Source organism: Hippocampus bargibanti, linkage group LG05 (assembly GCF_051943395.1).
Source record: "Hippocampus bargibanti isolate YZ-2025 linkage group LG05, ASM5194339v1, whole genome shotgun sequence".
NCBI lineage: Eukaryota > Metazoa > Chordata > Actinopteri > Syngnathiformes > Syngnathidae > Hippocampus > Hippocampus bargibanti.
Window position 1 is genome coordinate 21,485,940 of NC_142738.1, and position 26,320 is coordinate 21,512,259.

The window sequence follows — 26,320 nt, forward strand, 5'->3', positions numbered from 1 at the left end:
AGTAGCTATTCAGTGGGTCTCCATGATAAGCAGTTTGAACATTTATTACATATTGTACTCTTGCACTGAAATTTCCATGTATGGTGACACTCTGTCGACATTATTAGTGCATTATTGTCGAATGTCTTCCTTGTGATGTTTTTATAACAGTGAATAACATTTCTGTGCACTCGTGAAACAATTGATGTGCATCTGTCCAGCGACATTTAGTGACATTTGCCCCACTACTGCATGACCTATCTGCGCACTTGTCGAAAAAAATGCAGCCCATCGGTAGAACCAGTGTTTTAATAGGAACACATGTTCATTATTGTATCACATTATCGCACACTAGTAGATCAACTAAGACACAAAATAGATCAGGCAAAACTGCGCAACTTAATACCGGCGGGCTTTTACTTGCACTTCTGAAATGCTAATAATTCATTTGAGAATTTTAGATTGTCCCTGGTAGCACACAGATGTGAACTCGTGCAGTCTCCCCAACTACTAACATGTAGTTGTCCTATGAGTATGTCCCATCCATTCTAGAAGTTTGTGGTAATGTCACAGTGGTGAAAATATATTGTTTTCCTCGTGAGATGATAACACACAAAAGAATTTAGCACACTTGTGGGATATAGAATAAACGCATCTTGCCATAGTGGCTTCAAGGGTGTTTGTGTTTTATCAATATTCCCAAATTTCTATGACTGAACCTTTTTTAGAAGCTCTTTTTAAAGTTTTGTACCGACAACCCCTGTTTGCCTTACCACGCATCTTGCTTGTGCATTGACTTTCCTGATTTTTGCTCCTGTCCTTGAATTCCACATCAACGGGCACGAAGCGTTGTTTACACAGCTGTTATCATTTGTTTTTGTTGTACCTTTATTGGTTACAGTGTGTAATTTAGTGAACCCGCATTCTGTAAATTGAAGTAAAATGCAAACATATGCAGTAGAAAAATGATCGCTTGTGAACATCTCCCTCTAGTGGTAGTTTTTTTTTTCTCTTACGGTCTGCATGTTCAGGGATGATCCTCTAAAATGGCATCCCGTATAGGCATAGTTATTGCTCTGTATTAAGGCATTTCAAAGAATATGAAGACATATTTAATATATTTTGTGTATATGATGAGTCTGAGGTTAGGTCGTTGTAAAGCTGAAGTCATGGCTCGATGTAAATGTTCTGGAGATGTGTAATTTAAGTCTCATTATAGTTTAAAAGGCAGATTGAAGTGGATCCCGCCATTTATCAGAATGTATCCTAAATCCCTAAATACACATTGTATGTTATTGTTGTAAATATTGTATTGCCTGTTAAATTTATATATCAAAAAAAAATACATGTCAGTGATATCTTTTTTTAAAACAGCAAAAAGAATTGCCCTTCTTTGTTGGTGCTCAACTGGTTTCTATGTTTTCACTCCTATGCAGCAGATTTGACAATTCTGTATTCGACAAGACTTGAATATGATTGATGCGGTTGTATTACAATACACAGCCCTAATAGAGGTAGTATTTATCACGGTCCAGTGCTATACTTTAGCTTTGTATTTTATTTTTATTTTGTGACAAATGAAAAATTTTATTCATAAATTTTCTTCATGGGTCATCTTGAGAGTTGCTGAATCTGGAATCCAACAGAGCCCACCTGACATCTGCTTAAAGTCCGATAACTTCTTGGACTGGTTGTCACCAGTCCATCACAGAGAAATGCATTAACATTTAGAGACACTGTGTCCAGTCGCTTTTTGTTGGGCAGCAATAAGTTTTAGAAACACAGAAATGGTGCACATTTTCTTCCTTCTCACTCAGACACCTGGGTGAACATTTGGTTTATTGCACTCCCGCAAACATGTTAGTATCCTTCTGTTCATGGCCCAGCTGTGCAAAGAGCAAATTCTGTTCAATAATTAAAAAATACAAAATACTTTGGTTGCACTGCACTCAATGATTCTTGCCCCAGTACCACATTTATGTGGTTGGAGAAAAAAATGCATCATACTTATTATACCTTGAAAATAATCGAAAGAAGAAAGTGTTTTTGTAGTTACTGTCAACATGCAAACCTTAATGTAAAATGTAACAAATTACAATTTCTGTCACAAAATATTCCCATGGGTTTTGTATAAATATAGAATTTGTACAAATTTGTGACTCAAGGCCAACAAGTAACAAGCCACTTCTTGACTGATCAATGCAGCCGCTCTAACTGAAAAACAATACAATCACTGTCCTTCATATTCTCAGCTGAGTCATGAGGTTCGTGAGCGATTTGATGCTCTCCTTCAGCTTAGTGTCTTCCTCCTGGCCCAGTGACACACCAGCCAGGCGCATGGACCCGCTCGACCCCAGAAGGCACGGTAAGCTGAAGAATACCTCTGCTCCTACGCCGCCCCAGCCCTAGACAAACAGTGCACATGAATCATCCATTAAATAGCCCTCATTTGAACATAGAAAGAAAGCATGCATTGTGGGCCTAAATATAAACAAAGATCTGCACAGTTAACTCTCAAAAATATTCCCTGGTGAGATGCTCTATACCACTGGCAGCAGGAAGCCTCACGGATGACGAAGGACATATTGGAGATACTGTGTCTCCTGGCTGACCAGGAATGTTAATGTATGTCCAGTTTTACTCCAAATGGTAACTTGTATCATGATTAAAAAATAAATAAATACAAGTTGTGGTGCTGATGGCGACAGTAACTTTTTATCATGTGTCACCTGGGCAAGAGTGGTGATGGAGTGGACTTTCTTCGTATCTGTAAGGATGCTATTTGTGATATCAGCAATAGATAAACCGACAGACCATGAACGCTGACCTCGATTCTTCATGATATCAAAGGCTCTGGAAGAACACAACAACGACAGAGACATTCTTCAAATACGTATTATCAAAAATCCTGTCTTGAATGACATTAATGATAGATGATCTAACCTGCTGAGCAGTGGTTTGGTGGACCCCGATCCTGGGATTTCCAGCCCCTGGTTGGAACCCGGCTCATTGGTACTCATCACAGGGACTGTGTGACAAATTAGTTTCAGTGGAAAGCAGGTCAAATACAATTGAACTCGCGCCAAAATTCAAAAGCATGCAAACATTTACCCTTATTGTCCGAGTGCTCTCCAATGACCCAGGCTTGTTTGTGAGTATTCAAGGAAATATCCAGAATGTGACCGAGACGCTCAGAGTCTAAATTACAGCCTGCTCCGATGACTTGGGTTGGCGGGAGGCCACTCTGTCTCCATGCAACGTGGGTCATCACGTCCACTGGAGAGAAGGTAGAAAGACACAGTATTGAATTTCTTCTACTCAGGACCTTGATTGGCTCTCAATTTAAATCATATGATTTCTTTCCATTGTTGTTGTTTTCACTGATGTAGAACAGTACTACTTCATTAAGAGAGCTGTACGTCACAGTCAGCTTCTACCAATAAAATATTGTACATCTTTTCATTTGCACAACTACAGGATGTAAGAGAACAGTGTGAACATGACGGGGCCACCAGTGCGTCAACAAGGTCCTTTAAATTAAATGTGTTGAACGCTTTTGCTGTGGAAGAGATCCCTGACCTCAACCGCATCGAGCACCTTTGAGATGAACTACAACTGGCCCTTTAACCCAATATCAATAAACTCTCAAGTACACCTTGTACTGCACTTTCTTACTGAAGAATAGATGAATTAATTTCTTAAGCCTCATATGAGACATATGATACAATTATGTTGAGGGTCATTTTTACCCGTACTGTATGTAAAAATCCACACAAAAGAGTTAAATGCAGGTAATAGGTAACATCAGCAGCAACAAGTGGTTTTTAAGATGTTGTAAACATACTTGAAGAGAGACATGTTTTCTATGCCATTGGGATATTTTCGAACTGTTTTGAAGAAAGGAAAAGGAAAGGATATCCAGTGTCAACACAAAAATGGAAAGGGGTAAAATTGACAACTTAACATAAAATGAGGGTTAACATCAGAACACCATGGTCGAAAACTACCAGCAGATCCATTCACCTGGCTGAGAAGCGATGATCATGACGGCGCTGGGGTTGAGATGCGCTAACTTTGGAATAATCCCTCTGAACAAGTCGACGTTTGTTTGGACCACACTTACGTACGACTGATCGCCGCTCCATGCGTTGGCAGTCACCACGATGACCCGGGAGCCCTTGGAGGCAGACAAATCTGACAAGAACAGAGTCAAAATGTCAAAAATGGCTGCCACGTTGAAGACGGAAAGCACCAAGCAGATGAAGAATGCGGGAAATTCCTTGCCAGCACAATTCCTCGACGTACATGGAAGCTAATCAAATTATTGAGTGCAGGGCTGGTTTGTGCTCAAGGGCCAAACTGAGTTTTCAAATAGACAGATGCTTCAGGTCATTTCAATGAATGAATTATAGGATTCTTGACAGTGCATATAATTGGTGAGGCAAATTAAGGAGTGTCGATAATTTGCCTCCAGCTGGTTTTCGTATGCACATTGACTGTGGCTGTGTGAAGAACTACATACCTCTGGAAACTTCCACCTTCGGAAGCCTGAATATCTCCAGATCTGTGCTGCCACCTTTCGTGGAACTTTCAGCAACATCAATGAAGACAAGTTTATCAACTTTACACTGGAGGAGAACAGAAGAAAGGACGAATAAATTTAAAGAGATGACAGATGGGGTGGTTACTGCAAAAATCCTCGTCAGCAATAAACGATTACGACCTCATAGGAATACAATGTGCTGGGTTTAAGTTGACGAAATGTTTGCTGCAGTCACCCATTCTCTCACAAGGATTGCTACCACAGGATTTGAAACTTTATAGTTTCCACAGTAACTCGTTCTACTCCCAAGATTTAATCGTCCCATTCTGGAATTGACATCTATTGCAATCTCATTGTCGTTCTTGCCAGTTTCCGAAGTTCTCTTATTTCCGCGTTCTACAGTAATCTTAACCAGACATTCGTCATTCCCACCTAGTTTCATTCCAAGCTTTGACTCAGTACAATTTTTTCCATGTTCAATCTGCATTTACCTACTGTCTCTGTCCCTTAAGATTTATGAATATTCGCTTCTATTATAGTCCTTCCACTATTGTTGATCTATTTCTCAGCGATTCTCCACATATTTCAGAATTTCATCGTCAGTTTTCAAAGATTTATCTGAGTCGGTAAATCTACAATTGCCACATGCATACTTCTTTTCATTGGCTTCTTTCATTGCTGTGCCTCATTTGGCACAGTTACGAACATCTGTGCTACACATCGCTTAAATTTCCATCTTCTGTACTCTTGCGATGGCGTCCAGAACAAGAACTCCAGCCATGTGTATATCTTTCCGGCCAAATGATTTCCGCGTTATCGACTTATAGAAGACTGCATGTAATTTTCTATTCCATTTTACAATTCTTTTAATACGCTGTCTCAACTATAATTCGCGATTTTCCATCAGCCACAGTTTTTTTCTTGCCAAATTCCTTTTCTGAAGAACCAATTGAAGCTTATCAACTTTTGGTTTTCTCTAATTGTCCTGCAATTTCACATTTCGTGCAATCAAACTTTGACGAGTACACTTGCATCAGTCGCAATTTACGACTCTCTAATCTACTTCGAACATATGAAACTCAAGTCTGTACAATGTTTGAACTTGCAACTCAATGATTTCATTCTCACATCTACGTTTATGACATCGCATGTCGTACTTGCACAGTTCGTCAGTATCAAATTCTGCAACCTAGTTTGACTTCATGACTAATCTCATTCTGACCACTGTCACAGCTGACATGTCGGTACTCCAAGTGAACCAGTACTGCGAATGCATCTCATCGTCATTCAGCTGTGAACATCGTACCATGTGACTCACGCATTCCCTCATCCCTAAGCTTCACATATTGCACTCACTTCCTGAATCTTCCTACACAGTCTAATCTCAAGCGTCATTTCTCACTACTGTCCTGTTGCACTGTCCTGATCATTCCATCTGATCATGCAATAATGATCAGACTTCACGGCACGTGCACATCACATTCAACTACATTCACATGCACGTCATGTGCTGACTCGTGCTCACGATATGCATCGTGCATCTCCTCCATTCTCAGGTCTGAAGTCACACTGTCGTAACTTGAACTGATTAGCCATGCCGTCAACCTAGCTCTATCCGAATGGACAGTCGCATGCACTCCTCAAGATCGTTAAATCATGCGACGATACCGATTCACAGCGATCTTACAAGTGCTCATCACAACTCATTTGATCAACGACGTCAGCAGCTCATCTGAAATCTCGACTGATTCTCTCCAATGATTATCCTAGTCAACTCTCATATGCACTCAGCATGCTTGATCACATTCGACAGAGTACTAACGCTGATACACCTGATAAGCATCGAAATCTACGTACTGCAGATCGTCATACTTGTCTACACTTTGATCACAAGATTGCATAGCACTGACATACTAACTAGCTACCGATGTAACTAGACAGCTGTCAGACTATGCCACTAGACGTCCACTAGCAACATAACTACACGCTAGTATGTACCTAATATCTCTTCCATGCATAATGCTCTTGGCCAGTGCACTAACGTCAATAATGTACTGACTTACGTAGTACTCAGAAGACTATGCGTGTCACGTTTCAATCTGACCTGCGATACTCGACTGAACTAATCGTATCGATGATCGATCATGTCAATTCTACTGCATTCAAGCTTATGCAACTTAAGTCTGCAAGTATACTGAACTGTCAATGCATGGACTTGCGAGTGTTAAATCAATGTGTCTGCTTAAATGGAATACTTTCCCTGCTATAAACACCATGCCCCCTGTTGATATATGTGAACTACCATGGCTCAATCGAGCCACCATAGGGAACATGTTTCTTGGTAAACATGGTTTGTTGTCTATTTTATACAACTCATCAACGAGCTTAGCACCATCGGCAAGCCACAAATCTTTTTCGGACTTTGTAGCTAACGCTTGCATGTCCTTTAAAACTTGTGTAGGCACTAATTCACGCATTTCTTGATTGACCAAATTGAAAGTAGTCTGAGCGGCGTTCTTCGCTGCTGTGTCCGCTCTGGCATTGCCTGAGCTAATTCTGTCTTTAGCTCTCGTGTGCGCTGCACATTTGCATACAGCTACACTTTTCGGAAGGAGGATAGCTTTCAATAAGCCTCTCAATAAATCTGCATGTTCGACAGATTTTCCGTTCGATGTAGTCATTCCTCTGCGGTTCCACTGAGCTGCAAAGCAGTGAAGTGTGGAAAACGCATATTGACTGTCCGTAAAAATCGTCACCGTTCTCCCTTCCGCCCATTTACACGCTTCAGTCAATGCAACAATTTCTGCTGCTTGTGCTGAATACGTGTTTGGTAATGAGCCATCAGCAACAATTTCAACATCGGTCACAACAGCATAGCCTACCCTGTTAGCCCCTGCGTCTGACCTAGACGCAGAGCCATCAACGTACAGGTAGATGCTGTCAGGTAAAGGTATGTCTTTTAAGTCTGGTCGTGGTTTGCAGTTCTCATTTATTCTGTCAACGCATGAATGTGGTTCTCCGTCCACAGGTAGAGGTATAAGTGTCGCTGGGTTAATGCTATTGCACCTCTCAACAGTTATATGTGGTTGTTCCAGCAGGGTTGTCATGATAGACAAATGTCGTGCTGGTGACAAGAAGGTCATTTTTGTGCCTGTAATCAATAAGTCAACTGAGTGTGGTACCATCAGCGTTGTGGGATGAAAAAGTACTAGTTCAGCTGACGACTGAACTGCCAACGCTGCGGCACACACTGCTCTAACACATGCTGGAAGAGCTGCAGCTACTGGATCCAGTCTTTTAGAATAGAATGCAACTGGTCTCAGCTTTTGTCCATGCTTTTGTAACAGGACTGAAGTCATGTATTTGTCTTTGCAGTCAACTGTTTGAACAAAAGGTTTGTCATAGTCAGGTAAAGCTAAGACGCTAGTGTTTGCTATCAAATTTTTTAATTCTGTAAATGCTTTACTGCCCTCTTCGGTCCACTGAATAGAGTCTTTCAGTGCCATTTCGTCTTGGTATATAAGTGTCAATAATGGTTGGGTAACTTGTGCATAATGCGGAATCCAAGTTCTGCAATAATTGCACAGTCCCAAAAACGTCATCATCTGTTTTTTCGTCTTAGGTCGAGGAACCTGCAAAATTGTCTGTTTTCTCTTAGTTGTCAACTCTCTTCCCTTTCTTGACAAAAGATGTCCTAAGAAAACTACTTCTTGTTGACAGAACTGCAATTTATCCAAAGAAGCTTTGTTACCTGTATTCGCTAAATATTGGAACAAAGCTATTGATACAGTCTTGTTCTCATCTGCAGTCGGTGAAGCAATTAAGATGTCGTCAACATACAAAAGAATCTGAGAAGATTCAGGATGTTTAAAATCAGCAATACACGAAGACATTTCCTGTGAAAAAATTGTAGGACTATCTGTAAACCCTTGTGGTAATCTTGTATATGTATATTTTTTCCCATTAAATGTAAATCCGAACCAATGACGTGAATTTTTGTGTAATGGAATGGAGAAAAAGGCATTGCTCAAATCAATCACTGTAAACCATTTTTTGTCAGGTTTTAAACTGTTCAATAATGTGTGCGGGTCTGGCACACACGGAGCACGTGATTGTATGGATTTATTTACCTGTCGTAAATCATGCACCATTCTCCAAACTCCAGATTCCACTTTTTTAACAGGAAATATCGGTGTATTACATTCACAAGTTGGGTCTTCAATCAAAATACCAGCTTTCACCATATCCCGTATTACAGGGGTGATGCCAATAATAGCGTCCTGTTTCAATGGATATTGTTTAAGTCTTGGTCGATAAGTCGTTTTAGGCAATACTTCAACTGGTTTCGCTGTTTTAAGTAAGCCCACATCAGTTTTTCCCGATGACCAAAGGGTGGCAGGGACGTCTGGAAAGTCCTCCGCCCCTAAAGTGGCCATCAGTGATAATTCTAGTGAATCGACCTTTACTGGGTCCCCCATAGCGTCAACTACGAAGGACTCCAGAAAATTCACTTTTTTGGGTTTATACCCTTCTTCTGTTGGTATTAAAGCTATTTGCAATTTTTGTAACAGGTCTCTCCCCAACAAATTTATAGGACACTCTCCACTCAAGACCATAGTGACCTTGTATGGACTTAGTCCCTCATCTAAAATTTTTATTGGTTTGGAAATCGGTAACAATGTCACTTTCCCATCTGCAGATACCACAGAAATTTGTTGTCGACTCGGAGTGACACCTGGAATGGTGTCTCTTAACACTGATCTGCATGCACCACTATCGCAAAGAAATTTGACATCCTTTTTCCCGATTTTTAGCCAATAATAAGGTTTTTCGTTTTCCGGTAAGGTTAAGGCAAACACATTAGTCAAATCCAAGATTTCAACTGGTTTTATTGATTCCCATTCCTCACTGTTGTGACTGTCGTCATCAGTGTTGAAATGGGGTTCCTCGCGTCAATCTGAATGTTTTGTTTTATGTCCTTCACCATATCGCGTATTATATGGTGGAGGTCTGTAAGATTTCCCATGTTTCCTTTTCGGTATAGGTTTCTTTTTGCAGTGGCGAGCCATATGCCCTACACTGCCACAACTGTAGCATCGATCATTGTGCGGCATCCGTCTCTTCATCCGATCCTGGTATAACACGTTCTCCATTATGTTACCCATGGTAGATGCCATCACATGTTCCATCGGCGAATCTGCACCATTTCCCCACTTTTTTCTCACCACTTCTTGGGCGTGTATTGCCCATTCCATGAGATCAACCAACCTTCCAGTCCGGTGTTGGACATAATGTTTGCGAATGAAATCTCCAATTTCCGGCGTCAAATTCTGCAAAAATGTTTGCTTGAATTGGTTGACATATATAGAATTCTCATCAGCAGATTCAGGAATACAGCAGTGGTTTCGAAAAACATTTTCCAAGCGTCCCCGAAAAATGTTAATATCTTCCCCACGTAACTGTCTACAATTCTGAATCAAGCCAAAGTTTGGTGTTTTCTTCCATAATGTTCGGATGTTTTCACAAACCAATCTTCGTTGGGTTGACGCTTCCTCGTACGTCATATTTGTTCCCATCGATGTTTTCCCAGTGAAGTCACCTTTCACCCGATTCCAATGGTGTCCCAAGCATCTCCTGAAAACCTTAAGTGTTTCTTGTCCATTCAACTGATAAGAAGCACATAATTCCTCAAAATTCTCAGTCCAACTTTCTGCATTTTCAACAACATCACCTAGTCCTTTACACGCCTCTGCAACATCACTGTCGCCCCATGGCCGATAAACCAAGATGGTTTGATCATGTATGCTTGAAGAATTAGGATTTGCTACCTGAATCAGTGGCAAAGCGTCACAGTCGCTTCCATTATTCATTTCAATTCCATTCAACTCTTCAAACGGATACAATTGTCCAGAACAATTTGCTTTGCTCCTCGTACGCGAAGAGACACAATCAGCGGCAATCTGATTTGCCATCTCAGGTTGTAATCCTCGTATTCCTCCAGTAGGGGTCATAAGCGCTCCATTCTGCTGGTCTGCCCAACAGACATTTGGAGTCATCACCTGGGGGGCCCACGCAGGGGGGCCCACCCGCCCCACAGGGGTTGAACAAATGGCGTCCTCCCCCTTCTTCAGCTCCGCGGAGGAGGGGGGGGGTCGTGGCGCCTCGACGGGGCAGCCCCCCGCCTCTCCCCCTCGCCTCCCTGGGGATTGAAACAATGGCTGCTTCCCATTTTCCACCAACTTTACATTGGGACGTGCAACAGACGAAGCCACAGTTTCATCGTCAGAGCTCACTTTGGAAGACATTGCAACTATCGCTTTCTCCTCTTTTTTCATCCGTTTGGCTTCCATCTCTCTCTCTCTGATTTTTGCTTGCGCAATCCAAGCTTCGCAGGCAATTATCTCGGCACGTATCTTTCCAAGAGATTTTTTCATCGCGGATGCTTCTTGAAGTTTCAATAGAAACAAAACTTCCTTCAGAGGCTGGAGTTGTAAAGAACCAGAGAACGTACTACAGTCCATCCATTTCTTGCAATAAAGTTCGCTACCTGGGAACTTTTTGGACATAAACTCTACGTCCCTATGAATTGGGGCCTTTTTAGAAAAAATAGCACCCATTTTCACGATTGCAACAACAAATTCCTTCTTTAGCTATCACAAGAAAGGAAGCACACCTCGCGATGTTGATTCAAACCCAAGAACAAAGGGCGTGATTCGCGCCAATCCTCAGCCAGGATGCGCGTTCACGCACACACACAAGGAATGCTCTTACGCACACACGCACACACACACACACACCAACGGCTCAAATGACTTCGCCCCCACCCTTTCTTCTCTCCGAGACAAAGAACTTTCTCTGAGCCACGATGCTAGCATAGACAAACCAAGTTAAAAATGTATTTTTGATCTTATTTCTTTCCTCTCGACTCAGTACAATAGCAGCTGCCCTAAAACACTTCCGCTCTACAGACTAAAAGCGGTCCACCACACAAACTGAATCCCAGCTATCACCACCTTGTGAACAATATTCTTTCGCTGGAAAACTTCCGATTCACATTTCGGCGTGTGGATATTGCGTGCACCTTAATATGCACTCCTCCACCGGCACACGTATTCTCATTTGGCCACCTTGCCTAACGAAAATCGCTTCACACCGGTCCGTACGTGAGTCAAGTGGAAAAGAGACTCTCTGGCCAGGAGGTCTCACAATGCATTCAAACAATGGCTGCTAGCTAGCGCGCTACTTACTTAGTGAACTTTTGAATGCTGCCGTGTAGTCCTTCAGCCAGAACGCGAGGAGCCCAACTGCCACCAGAAAGTTGTGATTCTTCCTGTCTCTCGCGTGGAGGATTTTCCGCGAACAGGCTTTAGTGAAGAACGAAAAAAAAAACTTCGTTTCTTCCGTAGGTTGTCCCAATCAAAGCGCAGATTTGACGCGCATCTCAATGCGGGTCTCCCGTCGAAAAAATCATAAAACGGGTCAATCGCCAAGAGCTTCTTTAGCTCCCGTCTCGCTTTGACTGGTCACCCAGGTTGTGGTCCTCGAGCAAAGGCTGGTCGACGTAGCACGGGTTTTTCGGCACCAATTAATGTCCGGTTAAAACTTCGTTTGTCTTTCCTGGTTCGCGCATTGTCTGGAGTTCACTTGATAAAAATATCAGCAAGTACAATAGATGGTGGACAAACATCTACTTTATTCTAATGAGGCAGAGAAAGCACTTCTCCTCTCGGTGGGACGAAGACATGAGCACAAAGAAAGCAAGAGAAGGCAAGAAAGCAAAAGAGAACGAGCTCCCGCTCCTACAAGTTTTAAACGTAGAGTGGCGATCTGTTGTCCAATCAGTTGCGAACAAGTCGACCTTTCCCGTCCAATCGGTCACGAGCAATTCAGTGTTGGGCGGGTCTTAGATTGAAGTTGGAGCCGCTGCTTTTTTCCTTCCACGGCTATTGTACTAATAAGACTGATAGTTTTATTTAACTAAATTAGACTGAAATTAAACGTGCACAATTCATAATATATACTAAGCTAAACATGAAAAAACATATGTTTACTAATATAAACATGAAATAACGTAATATGTTTACTAATGTGCATAAACACTCTATCATTCCCTCCTGTTGTACATTTAAACATCAGTTCATACATTTCCAAAAGATTTCATGCATGCACGTCATACTAATTGCACAGGGAACCATTCTAATCTCATCTATCCAACGTCTAATATTATTTAACTTACCATGGAGAAGGCGAAAAACCTCTATCACAATTTTGCTGCTGTGATATATAACCTCTCCATTTTTGAGGGTTTTTAATGAGGAAAACTCCTTCTCGGCTCTCCGTTTTCTTTTTTTTGCTTTTGTTCTTTGGAGCAACCACTCTCTGGCCATGGTGTACTATCCCTAGCTACAACACTGGGTCCCCTTCACGCATTTGTTGATACAAAACCTTTGCGTAATTCACCTGAGAATTAGTTATCATATTCATTAGCATTGTTCTTAAGCATGGAATAATACAACCAATGACTAAGAAAATAAGTACAATCACAATTGCGAATGGGATAAACAGTCTGAGCAAAGTCTTATACCAAGAGCCCCCAAAGAGCCCGTCAAAGATCCACGGTTGATCAGGCCGGTGATCTTTGGCCATGGCATCTCTGAGATCCCTGACAACAGACAGAGCATCAGTCATGTTTATGGAATTCGCTTCTTCGGGTATGTACGTACAACAAGTATCACCCACCATAGCACAGACGCCCCCTTGTGGCGCGGTCAAAAGGTCCAAAACCATTCTATTTTGCAGCACCATTTGTCTAATTGCTGCAATTTCAGTGTTTTGCATTTCATCTACTTCCAAACTGGCGTTTACAAACACTTGAAACCTGTAGTCAATTGTTTCAATTCGTAGCATGTTTTTAGCTACTCCAATTTGTGGAAAAAGAGCTAACATTACCTTACTTCCCGTGCTATGGTGTTTGAATTGTTCTGGAACATCAGTTCCCCAGATCGAATCGTGGGGCTTAAACGACACTCTTCTTTTCACATGATGGTGTGCTGGACGACTGGTAATGATGAAAGTATTGTCAGTCACAGTAACAGGTGCGCACATACCGTAGGCTTTCGGAGGAATAAAAGAATATACTTTCCAACCACATAACCACCAAAGATGTGAAGATACAGGTAAAATGGTGACATTGGTGTTTAACGGTAGCACGTATAAACATCTATTCTCATCTATAAAACCTAGATTTTGACCTGTACCGTACATTGCAACGCATACTGGTAATCGCAATCCGCTCTCGGTCATAACCTGATTTTCAGTTTCCAAAATGGTATCCAAACTTGGAACAATCTCTCCTCTCGAAGCATTGCGAAGAACTGGAAAATGTTGATCAGGTTTATGCGAAGATATTAACATATACGCAGCTCGAGCCATTTTATCTCCAAATACCTTTGAATGCACTCTTTGTTGCGTTACAGAATGTGGCATAAAAGAACAAACAAAGCAATTACTTTTCCTATTTTGTTTAGCAATTAATGTAGCATAACGATACCACGTGTTTGATAACAACGGATTCCAGTCATGTTTTTCTCCTGCAAATGGTTGATATAATGCGTCCATGACATCTGAATTTTGGGCTTTTTTGTCAGGTGTTTCCATCCAGGCTGTCGGTTTGATGTGCGGTTTGCGCTGGAAAGGCGATGTCACGACTGGTGTTGTCAAAGATGACAACATGCATATAGTTACAGGAAAACCAGTGTGATGTTCACGAAAATCAGGACAGAGTCTCAAGTCCATGCATCCCGCAACCTTGTGGGTTACGATAACGAGTTGGATATCTGTCATTGTGCCAGTTCCAGTTCCTAACCAGTTCCCTTGAGTTATCTTTCTGACAATTCGTTTTGCTTCTTGGGCACAGCTATTTTGAACCCATTTTGTTTTGGGCTCAGAATGGACCACAACTGAGTCCCAACCAGTGGTCCAAGTCTTCCCTGACTTGATACGAGCGTACCAAGAACCATGAGGGTAATCACTTCCCGTTTGTCGTGCTTCGTTCCTGAGGATGTTAAGAGGAAATGAGATGATTCCTGCATCTTGTAGTGGCAAGCAGGCTACAGGATGTGCCATGCTAGGGCACTTTTCTGTCATCGTTGGTTGCAATGGTGGAGTTTGGCAGGCTGATGGAATGGGAGGCTTTACGTGCGTCATCTGGATTGCCTCCACTAATTCATACAGCAAGATGATGTGGACCAAACCCATGGCTATTGAGTGGTTTGGCTCCGTCTCTCTTCCACCTGCTCCGGATCTGGTTGGTGAACGATTTTGCAGTGGCTTTGATGCACCCAGGTGGACCTCTCGGCGATTTTGATGGCAGTTGGCGTGGTTATCAGCACGGTGAATGGCCCCTCCCACTTTGGCGCCGACCAGGATTTACGTTTAATCGCTCTGATCAGCACGCGGTCTCCGGGGCGAAGCAGCTTCTCGTCCTGTGGATACAACAGGGCAGACTGCGGCAGTACACAGGCTGACTGAACCTCTTTTGTTGTAAACATTTCACACAACCATTTTGCCAACAAAGCACCTGGATCTGATTCATTTTCTTGCCAGGGCACACCTTCCCATAATGGGAGGATGAAAGGTCTGCCATGCAAGATCTCAAAAGGCGTTAAGCCATTATTAGTGGGTGTTATTCTCATATATAATTTAACCAAAAACAGACATTCAGGCCAAGGTTTGCCTGTTGCCTCCATGGTTTTTCTGAGTCGATTTTTTATTGTGCCATTCGTTCTTTCAACCAATCCTGCACTCTGTGGATGATATGCACAGTGGTTTTTTAATTTAATACCTAAATGTTCAGAAATTTTGGTGATTACGTCATTAACAAAATGTGGTCCATTATCACTCCAAATTATTCTTGGTATGCCATGTTCTGGAATAATATGTTTGCATAATGCTTTTGCAACGGATAATGCATCGGATTTCTTTGAAGGCACAATTTCCACCCATTTGGTGAATGAATCAATTAACACCAGACAGTATTTATAAGAATTACTTGTGCTTAGTTCAATGAAATCCATGTGGACCACTTCAAAGGGGTGTGACCCTTGTGGAAATGTTCCTCTTTTTGGTCGCATGTTACCTTGTGGATTGTGTTTACAGCAAATCAAACAACTCCGACAAAAGTTTTTTGCATACGAATTGAAACCTCTGCTTAAATGGAATACTTTCCCTGCTATAAACACCATGCCCCCTGTTGATATATGTGAACTACCATGGCTCAATCGAGCCACCATAGGGAACATGTTTCTTGGTAAACATGGTTTGTTGTCTATTTTATACAACTCATCAACGAGCTTAGCACCATCGGCAAGCCACAAATCTTTTTCGGACTTTGTAGCTAACGCTTGCATGTCCTTTAAAACTTGTGTAGGCACTAATTCACGCATTTCTTGATTGACCAAATTGAAAGTAGTCTGAGCGGCGTTCTTCGCTGCTGTGTCCGCTCTGGCATTGCCTGAGCTAATTCTGTCTTTAGCTCTCGTGTGCGCTGCACATTTGCATACAGCTACACTTTTCGGAAGGAGGATAGCTTTCAATAAGCCTCTCAATAAATCTGCATGTTCGACAGATTTTCCGTTCGATGTAGTCATTCCTCTGCGGTTCCACTGAGCTGCAAAGCAGTGAAGTGTGGAAAACGCATATTGACTGTCCGTAAAAATCGTCACCGTTCTCCCTTCCGCCCATTTACACGCTTCAGTCAATGCAACAATTTCTGCTGCTTGTGCTGAATACGTGTTTGGTAATGAGCCATCAGCAACAATTTCAACATCGGTCACAACAGCATAGCCTACCCTGTTAGCCCCTGCGTCTGACCTAGACGCAGAGCCATCAACGTACAGGTAGATGCTGTCAGGTAAAGGTATGTCTTTTAAGTCTGGTCGTGGTTTGCAGTTCTCATTTATTCTGTCAACGCATGAATGTGGTTCTCCGTCCACAGGTAGAGGTATAAGTGTCGCTGGGTTAATGCTATTGCACCTCTCAACAGTTATATGTGGTTGTTCCAGCAGGGTTGTCATGATAGACAAATGTCGTGCTGGTGACAAGAAGGTCATTTTTGTGCCTGTAATCAATAAGTCAACTGAGTGTGGTACCATCAGCGTTGTGGGATGAAAAAGTACTAGTTCAGCTGACGACTGAACTGCCAACGCTGCGGCACACACTGCTCTAACACATGCTGGAAGAGCTGCAGCTACTGGATCCAGTCTTTTAGAATAGAATGCAACTGGTCTCAGCTTTTGTCCATGCTTTTGTAACAGGACTGAAGTCATGTATTTGTCTTTGCAGTCAACTGTTTGAACAAAAGGTTTGTCATAGTCAGGTAAAGCTAAGACGCTAGTGTTTGCTATCAAATTTTTTAATTCTGTAAATGCTTTACTGCCCTCTTCGGTCCACTGAATAGAGTCTTTCAGTGCCATTTCGTCTTGGTATATAAGTGTCAATAATGGTTGGGTAACTTGTGCATAATGCGGAATCCAAGTTCTGCAATAATTGCACAGTCCCAAAAACGTCATCATCTGTTTTTTCGTCTTAGGTCGAGGAACCTGCAAAATTGTCTGTTTTCTCTTAGTTGTCAACTCTCTTCCCTTTCTTGACAAAAGATGTCCTAAGAAAACTACTTCTTGTTGACAGAACTGCAATTTATCCAAAGAAGCTTTGTTACCTGTATTCGCTAAATATTGGAACAAAGCTATTGATACAGTCTTGTTCTCATCTGCAGTCGGTGAAGCAATTAAGATGTCGTCAACATACAAAAGAATCTGAGAAGATTCAGGATGTTTAAAATCAGCAATACACGAAGACATTTCCTGTGAAAAAATTGTAGGACTATCTGTAAACCCTTGTGGTAATCTTGTATATGTATATTTTTTCCCATTAAATGTAAATCCGAACCAATGACGTGAATTTTTGTGTAATGGAATGGAGAAAAAGGCATTGCTCAAATCAATCACTGTAAACCATTTTTTGTCAGGTTTTAAACTGTTCAATAATGTGTGCGGGTCTGGCACACACGGAGCACGTGATTGTATGGATTTATTTACCTGTCGTAAATCATGCACCATTCTCCAAACTCCAGATTCCACTTTTTTAACAGGAAATATCGGTGTATTACATTCACAAGTTGGGTCTTCAATCAAAATACCAGCTTTCACCATATCCCGTATTACAGGGGTGATGCCAATAATAGCGTCCTGTTTCAATGGATATTGTTTAAGTCTTGGTCGATAAGTCGTTTTAGGCAATACTTCAACTGGTTTCGCTGTTTTAAGTAAGCCCACATCAGTTTTTCCCGATGACCAAAGGGTGGCAGGGACGTCTGGAAAGTCCTCCGCCCCTAAAGTGGCCATCAGTGATAATTCTAGTGAATCGACCTTTACTGGGTCCCCCATAGCGTCAACTACGAAGGACTCCAGAAAATTCACTTTTTTGGGTTTATACCCTTCTTCTGTTGGTATTAAAGCTATTTGCAATTTTTGTAACAGGTCTCTCCCCAACAAATTTATAGGACACTCTCCACTCAAGACCATAGTGACCTTGTATGGACTTAGTCCCTCATCTAAAATTTTTATTGGTTTGGAAATCGGTAACAATGTCACTTTCCCATCTGCAGATACCACAGAAATTTGTTGTCGACTCGGAGTGACACCTGGAATGGTGTCTCTTAACACTGATCTGCATGCACCACTATCGCAAAGAAATTTGACATCCTTTTTCCCGATTTTTAGCCAATAATAAGGTTTTTCGTTTTCCGGTAAGGTTAAGGCAAACACATTAGTCAAATCCAAGATTTCAACTGGTTTTATTGATTCCCATTCCTCACTGTTGTGACTGTCGTCATCAGTGTTGAAATGGGGTTCCTCGCGTCAATCTGAATGTTTTGTTTTATGTCCTTCACCATATCGCGTATTATATGGTGGAGGTCTGTAAGATTTCCCATGTTTCCTTTTCGGTATAGGTTTCTTTTTGCAGTGGCGAGCCATATGCCCTACACTGCCACAACTGTAGCATCGATCATTGTGCGGCATCCGTCTCTTCATCCGATCCTGGTATAACACGTTCTCCATTATGTTACCCATGGTAGATGCCATCACATGTTCCATCGGCGAATCTGCACCATTTCCCCACTTTTTTCTCACCACTTCTTGGGCGTGTATTGCCCATTCCATGAGATCAACCAACCTTCCAGTCCGGTGTTGGACATAATGTTTGCGAATGAAATCTCCAATTTCCGGCGTCAAATTCTGCAAAAATGTTTGCTTGAATTGGTTGACATATATAGAATTCTCATCAGCAGATTCAGGAATACAGCAGTGGTTTCGAAAAACATTTTCCAAGCGTCCCCGAAAAATGTTAATATCTTCCCCACGTAACTGTCTACAATTCTGAATCAAGCCAAAGTTTGGTGTTTTCTTCCATAATGTTCGGATGTTTTCACAAACCAATCTTCGTTGGGTTGACGCTTCCTCGTACGTCATATTTGTTCCCATCGATGTTTTCCCAGTGAAGTCACCTTTCACCCGATTCCAATGGTGTCCCAAGCATCTCCTGAAAACCTTAAGTGTTTCTTGTCCATTCAACTGATAAGAAGCACATAATTCCTCAAAATTCTCAGTCCAACTTTCTGCATTTTCAACAACATCACCTAGTCCTTTACACGCCTCTGCAACATCACTGTCGCCCCATGGCCGATAAACCAAGATGGTTTGATCATGTATGCTTGAAGAATTAGGATTTGCTACCTGAATCAGTGGCAAAGCGTCACAGTCGCTTCCATTATTCATTTCAATTCCATTCAACTCTTCAAACGGATACAATTGTCCAGAACAATTTGCTTTGCTCCTCGTACGCGAAGAGACACAATCAGCGGCAATCTGATTTGCCATCTCAGGTTGTAATCCTCGTATTCCTCCAGTAGGGGTCATAAGCGCTCCATTCTGCTGGTCTGCCCAACAGACATTTGGAGTCATCACCTGGGGGGCCCACGCAGGGGGGCCCACCCGCCCCACAGGGGTTGAACAAATGGCGTCCTCCCCCTTCTTCAGCTCCGCGGAGGAGGGGGGGGGTCGTGGCGCCTCGACGGGGCAGCCCCCCGCCTCTCCCCCTCGCCTCCCTGGGGATTGAAACAATGGCTGCTTCCCATTTTCCACCAACTTTACATTGGGACGTGCAACAGACGAAGCCACAGTTTCATCGTCAGAGCTCACTTTGGAAGACATTGCAACTATCGCTTTCTCCTCTTTTTTCATCCGTTTGGCTTCCATCTCTCTCTCTCTGATTTTTGCTTGCGCAATCCAAGCTTCGCAGGCAATTATCTCGGCACGTATCTTTCCAAGAGATTTTTTCATCGCGGATGCTTCTTGAAGTTTCAATAGAAACAAAACTTCCTTCAGAGGCTGGAGTTGTAAAGAACCAGAGAACGTACTACAGTCCATCCATTTCTTGCAATAAAGTTCGCTACCTGGGAACTTTTTGGACATAAACTCTACGTCCCTATGAATTGGGGCCTTTTTAGAAAAAATAGCACCCATTTTCACGATTGCAACAACAAATTCCTTCTTTAGCTATCACAAGAAAGGAAGCACACCTCGCGATGTTGATTCAAACCCAAGAACAAAGGGCGTGATTCGCGCCAATCCTCAGCCAGGATGCGCGTTCACGCACACACACAAGGAATGCTCTTACGCACACACGCACACACACACACACACCAACGGCTCAAATGACTTCGCCCCCACCCTTTCTTCTCTCCGAGACAAAGAACTTTCTCTGAGCCACGATGCTAGCATAGACAAACCAAGTTAAAAATGTATTTTTGATCTTATTTCTTTCCTCTCGACTCAGTACAATAGCAGCTGCCCTAAAACACTTCCGCTCTACAGACTAAAAGCGGTCCACCACACAAACTGAATCCCAGCTATCACCACCTTGTGAACAATATTCTTTCGCTGGAAAACTTCCGATTCACATTTCGGCGTGTGGATATTGCGTGCACCTTAATATGCACTCCTCCACCGGCACACGTATTCTCATTTGGCCACCTTGCCTAACGAAAATCGCTTCACACCGGTCCGTACGTGAGTCAAGTGGAAAAGAGACTCTCTGGCCAGGAGGTCTCACAATGCATTCAAACAATGGCTGCTAGCTAGCGCGCTACTTACTTAGTGAACTTTTGAATGCTGCCGTGTAGTCCTTCAGCCAGAACGCGAGGAGCCCAACTGCCACCAGAAAGTTGTGATTCTTCCTGTCTCTCGCGTGGAGGATTTTCCGCGAACAGGCTTTAGTGAAGAACGAAAAAAAAAACTTCGTTTCTTCCGTAGGTTGTCCCAATCAAAGCGCAGATTTGACGCGCATCTCAATGCGGGTCTCCCGTCGAAAAAATCATAAAACGGGTCAATCGCCAAGAGCTTCTTTAGCTCCCGTCTCGCTTTGACTGGTCACCCAGGTTGTGGTCCTCGAGCAAAGGCTGGTCGACGTAGCACGGGTTTTTCGGCACCAATTAATGTCCGGTTAAAACTTCGTTTGTCTTTCCTGGTTCGCGCATTGTCTGGAGTTCACTTGATAAAAATATCAGCAAGTACAATAGATGGTGGACAAACATCTACTTTATTCTAATGAGGCAGAGAAAGCACTTCTCCTCTCGGTGGGACGAAGACATGAGCACAAAGAAAGCAAGAGAAGGCAAGAAAGCAAAAGAGAACGAGCTCCCGCTCCTACAAGTTTTAAACGTAGAGTGGCGATCTGTTGTCCAATCAGTTGCGAACAAGTCGACCTTTCCCGTCCAATCGGTCACGAGCAATTCAGTGTTGGGCGGGTCTTAGATTGAAGTTGGAGCCGCTGCTTTTTTCCTTCCACGGCTATTGTACTAATAAGACTGATAGTTTTATTTAACTAAATTAGACTGAAATTAAACGTGCACAATTCATAATATATACTAAGCTAAACATGAAAAAACATATGTTTACTAATATAAACATGAAATAACGTAATATGTTTACTAATGTGCATAAACACTCTATCAACAAGTTTATCAACTTTACACTGGAGGAGAACAGAAGAAAGGACGAATAAATTTAAAGAGATGACAGATGGGGTGGTTACTGCAAAAATCCTCGTCAGCAATAAACGATTACGACCTCATAGGAATACAATGTGCTGGGTTTAAGTTGACGAAATGTTTGCTGCAGTCACCCCGTCGTCAAAGTCGCGACAACTTATCCTGTGACTGTAAAGTGACCTTGAGAGTTTTGAAAGGCGCTTAGAAATTAAACGTATTATTATGAGCTAACTATTAGCTAGCTAGCTAGCTTTTGATCTATTTGAGTGACTTCCGGGATGAGTAAACACGGCATGTGTGGCTGCCGCTGCTCACCCACAGAAAAACTTCTCCTGTGACTGTAAAGTGACCTTGAGAGTTTTGAAAGGCGCTTAGAAATTAAACGTATTATTATGAGCTAACTATTAGCTAGCTAGCTAGCTTTTGATCTATTTGAGTGACTTCCGGGATGAGTAAACACGGCACGTGTGGCTGCCGCTGCTCACCCACAGAAAAACTTCTCCTGTGACTGTAAAGTGACCTTGAGAGTTTTGAAAGGCGTTTAGAAATTAAATGTATTATAATAAGCTATCTATTAGCTAGCTAGCTAGCTTTTGATCTATTTGAGTGACTTCCGGGATGAGTATTATTATTATTATTATATTATTATTATATGGGCAAGACTTTAAAAACAATGAGTAAGTATTGTGTGTACAAATGCAAAAATATATAAAGAAGCATTGTCTCTTCAAAGTCACTTTTGATGAACGGTCCTTGGCTTTGAAGTATGTTAAGTGGGAAGTAGAAAAAGGGGGACATAAAAAGTACAAATGCCACCCTTTGAAAGTCAGAGATGAGAATGAAACCCAGAATCGATAATATGTGACATCATTCTCTGTCATTGTGACTTATCTAAAATAAATTCCTATATCTGTACCATTGATTGACGCCAAAATGTAACGATACTTCTTCGGCTGAAACAGCTTTAGGAAAATGATACTTTGCGTACTTCAATTGCTGCTGTGGACTGAAAATGTCCCCATTGTGGGACTATGAAAGGCTTTCTGATTCTGAATGGTGTTGGTGCATCCACTTTTGCATGGTACTTAATGAATTAACTTGAAAACCTTTGCCAGAACGCTCATCACTGTAGCCATTCCTAAATCACCTCCTCCGATAACAGAGACGCTGTGGACCGGCTGATCATGGTGTCTGACGGTATCTGAAATTGAAAAGGGGGACAGGCTGCTGTTCAATGCAAAGTGGTGAGCATCAACAGAGCAGTTTCATGTGACATACTATCATTGACACGGAGGTCATTGACAAACGCCAGGAGCTCCTGTGGATCTTTGTGCCCTGCGATGGTAGATGACAGAGGGGGATCCCTTTGAAACTTGGAAATCATCTCCTCCAGAAGATGTACTACTGATGTTTTGGGCTGCATCGGAGAAAGAGCTTATCAGATCTAATCACGCGGAACATTTACAAACGACAACAACATACGTGATCCCAGTTGTGCAACAGGGGTAGATAGATGCGTCCTCGGGCGTCCACGTGTTTGCCTTCCCTGACCATCATGTCTGATGTGGGTCTTAGGAGGCAAATGGGAGGCGTGACTGGGAAAGAGTCCATCAGCCACAACTGGATGGGGAAGTTGTAAGAGCGTCCTAGGAGAGGATATGACATTGGTGTGCTTCATCAAACGACAAGCAACCAGGCGCTCCCAAATATAAATCTTACCTTCATACTTGACTGGAAGGTTGCCATTCAATTTGAGGAGCTCTTTCTGGGAGCCATCGTTGAACGCTATATGATCGAACAGAGGTTGGTGCGACATTGGGGTTGCCGTGTACATGTGTGTGAGAGAGAGCGAAAGAATAGCGCACATGCAGAAAACTCACTATATCTGCCTACGGAAGGGATCATCCCAGGAAAGTTGCTGTCAATTTTGTCCAACTCTTCCAGAGCAACATCGTGGAACTTGTACTGAAGTTAGACAGACACATGTACAGATAGAAGCAATTCAATTGTTTCTTCTTCCAGTTGTCTCTTATCAGAGTGACTCTTGTTTGTTTTGGCGCTTGTGTGGGATTGCTCTAGCATCGCTCGGGTGATGCAGCATGGCTAGCGTGATAGAGCGGTTGTGAGTTACATCCTGGGCACTTTCAGCAAGGTTGTCTGGAGCGTACCTGCCTTTTGCCGAGAGTCGGCTGTAGAGGTGTGCTTCATTAAAAACTGAAGAACACTGCTGTGAAAAAATATTTGCCCCGATCCTAATTTTTGTGTTGTTTGCATATTTATCACACACAAAGTTTTCAGTTCATCTCAAACCAATTTTAACATCATACAAAGACAACCCAAAGAAATACAACATACAAATTCTAAATGTCTCCTTCACAGAATTACTTCTATTTTTCCATAAGGGCAGGTTTATTGCATTCACTTTCAAGATCATGCCACAGCATCTTAATTGGAGTCAAATCTGAACTTTGATTCAGCTACTGCAAAACCATAATTTGTTTTTGAGTCGTTCAGATGTGGACTTGCTGGTAGTCCTTCTGCAAGATCTAAGAGCACTTAGGGTGCAAACTGTTGATTGGACGTCACCCTTCTGGATTTTCTGGTAGAGGTTAAGGTCTACGAATGTATGAAAATTATTTTCCCTATTTTGATTTGTGTCGTAATTCAGTATTAATTTATCAACTACATGGCCACATTCGAGAGCATTCGAGTGAATGGTAGGCGAATTTCGCCATTGTTAAAACTTATTGGCAAATCTAACGCAGGAGACATAAAATACATTACGTTTTCAAAATGATTTCAACGCTTCCGTGTTAATTTCGGCAAGAACGAGTCACGGGAACTGGTCGAGCAAGTTGACAGCTGACAGCGGTAAACTTGTCATGAAGTCTATAATGACCATCTAGCTCATAGTTTTACGATCAACCCCCCCTATTCTAGACGGAGTTTATGACTCACCTTGGATATGACCCGCTGTATTTTCTCCGATCGCAGGTCCATCTATGGAATGATTTCCTTTTCGGAGACCTCTCTCTCTCTCTCGGTTGTTCCTTCGTGACAGACTTCACTTAGTTCCGCAAACTTCCTAGAGTAGCTAAGGTAATTTCAAGCACCTCCCTATTCATAGTCAAGTACGGCGGCTCATTGGGGACATGCTTTTTGAAATTTATTGCGTGGAAAATACATTTTTTGGACGGCTATAATGCCAACTATGATACGCAAATCTGACTTTAAAGTCAGAATTCTGAGAATAAAGTCAGAATTTTGCCAACCATATTTTTATTCTTTCAATGGCCCTTTCCTCTTCCGTAACTATGGGCTTCTTGTGTGGACTTTAAAAGTTGTATATTATAAAATTTGTCAGACATAGACATAAAATAGACATAAAAAAGACATAAAATTACCCGTGGCATATCGACGACCTCAATTTTCACACACAAAACTTCACACTGCAGTCATCTCTTTAAGCACCATTTGGATGTTGGAAGTTGGATGCCGGCCAGGTGAGCAAGAGCCTATCGAGTTGACATTGTGTTAGACTTGGGGGTACTCTTAACTGTTTCTGATGCAGTCAATCACAAGGCAGACACAGTTGACACTAAAACTCACATTTACGAATTGAATCTTTAAAATATACAGCATGCATATTTTTGGACCAGTTTACCTCTTGCTGACCACGTTCTTACACACGAAAATTTAACTCATTCGCTGCCAGACGTACTAAAATGTGTCTACTCCAGTGCCAGGGTTTTTGTCAGTCACTTGAATTCCAGGACCCACAGAATATTGAGTTTTAGTACTAAAAAAAACATTCAAAACCTTATCTTCTATCATCAGAAAAAAAACGAGTTAATTCCTAAATTATATGGCTCTGGAGTTATATTAGCTTGAAATGAGGGTGGCTGTCCAAAATACAATGCAATACATACACATTGGTTTATAAGATTGCATTTCACTTCTTTGGTGTCCCTCAGACACCAAAGCCACAAACTTCAACTCGTCCAGAATTCTTCAGTCCGGATCATCATCAGAACCTCATCCTTTCACGACATTACCCCTGTCTTCCAAGAGCTCCACTGGCTCGCGTCAAATATAGTATCAACTTTAAGATTCTTCTTTATACATTTAAAGCTATCCATAACCTTGCCCCCCATACCTTTCTGACCTTCAAATTTCTACTCCCTCGTTCCCTCAGATCCTCTTCTTCCCTCCACCTCCCCCATACCTATCTGACCTTCTCCAAATTTCTATTCCCTCTCGTTCCCTTAGATCCTCTTCTTCCCTCCGCTTCTGTATGCCCCCCCTGCCCATCTCAGCACAATGGGTGACAGAGCCTTCAGCTGCTCTGCCCCCAAACTTTGGAACTCACTTCCTCTCAACATTCGTAACATCGATTCTCTTCCCACCTTCAAATCCCACCTATTTAAAATTGTATTTTCTGTGTAGCTCTCTCTTGTTTCTATTTATAATTGTATTTTATTTAATGCATTCTATTTGTTATTGTATTTTATTATAGTACCTAAGCTTGTCTGTGACTGTAAAGTGTCCTTGGGAGCTTTGAAAGGCACTTAAAATGTAATGTAATATTATTATTATAGGGCGCTTAAACAACAACTTAAGGTGGAAAAAAGCAATAAGATGGAAAAAGGGAAATTCTGCACCCTTGTTTTTTTAACTTCAAGATGGAG

General features: G+C 42.1%; 1 protein-coding gene across 1 annotated transcript; it reads right to left on the reverse strand.

Moving 5' to 3' along the window:
- Positions 1–84: 84 nt before the first annotated feature.
- Positions 85–24,731, reverse strand: uevld (UEV and lactate/malate dehyrogenase domains). Its single transcript, XM_088997294.1, has 13 exons — positions 24,591–24,731; positions 23,513–23,597; positions 23,352–23,417; positions 23,115–23,278; positions 22,911–23,049; positions 22,739–22,833; positions 4,502–4,607; positions 4,003–4,173; positions 3,091–3,255; positions 2,923–3,007; positions 2,709–2,832; positions 738–2,384; positions 85–392 (listed from the first exon to the last, which is right to left on the reverse strand). Exons 1-12 carry the CDS (start codon positions 24,630–24,632, stop codon positions 2,220–2,222), a joined length of 1,407 nt encoding a protein of 468 aa, XP_088853420.1. The 5' UTR covers positions 24,633–24,731; the 3' UTR covers positions 85–392; positions 738–2,219.
- Positions 24,732–26,320: the final 1,589 nt, after the last annotated feature.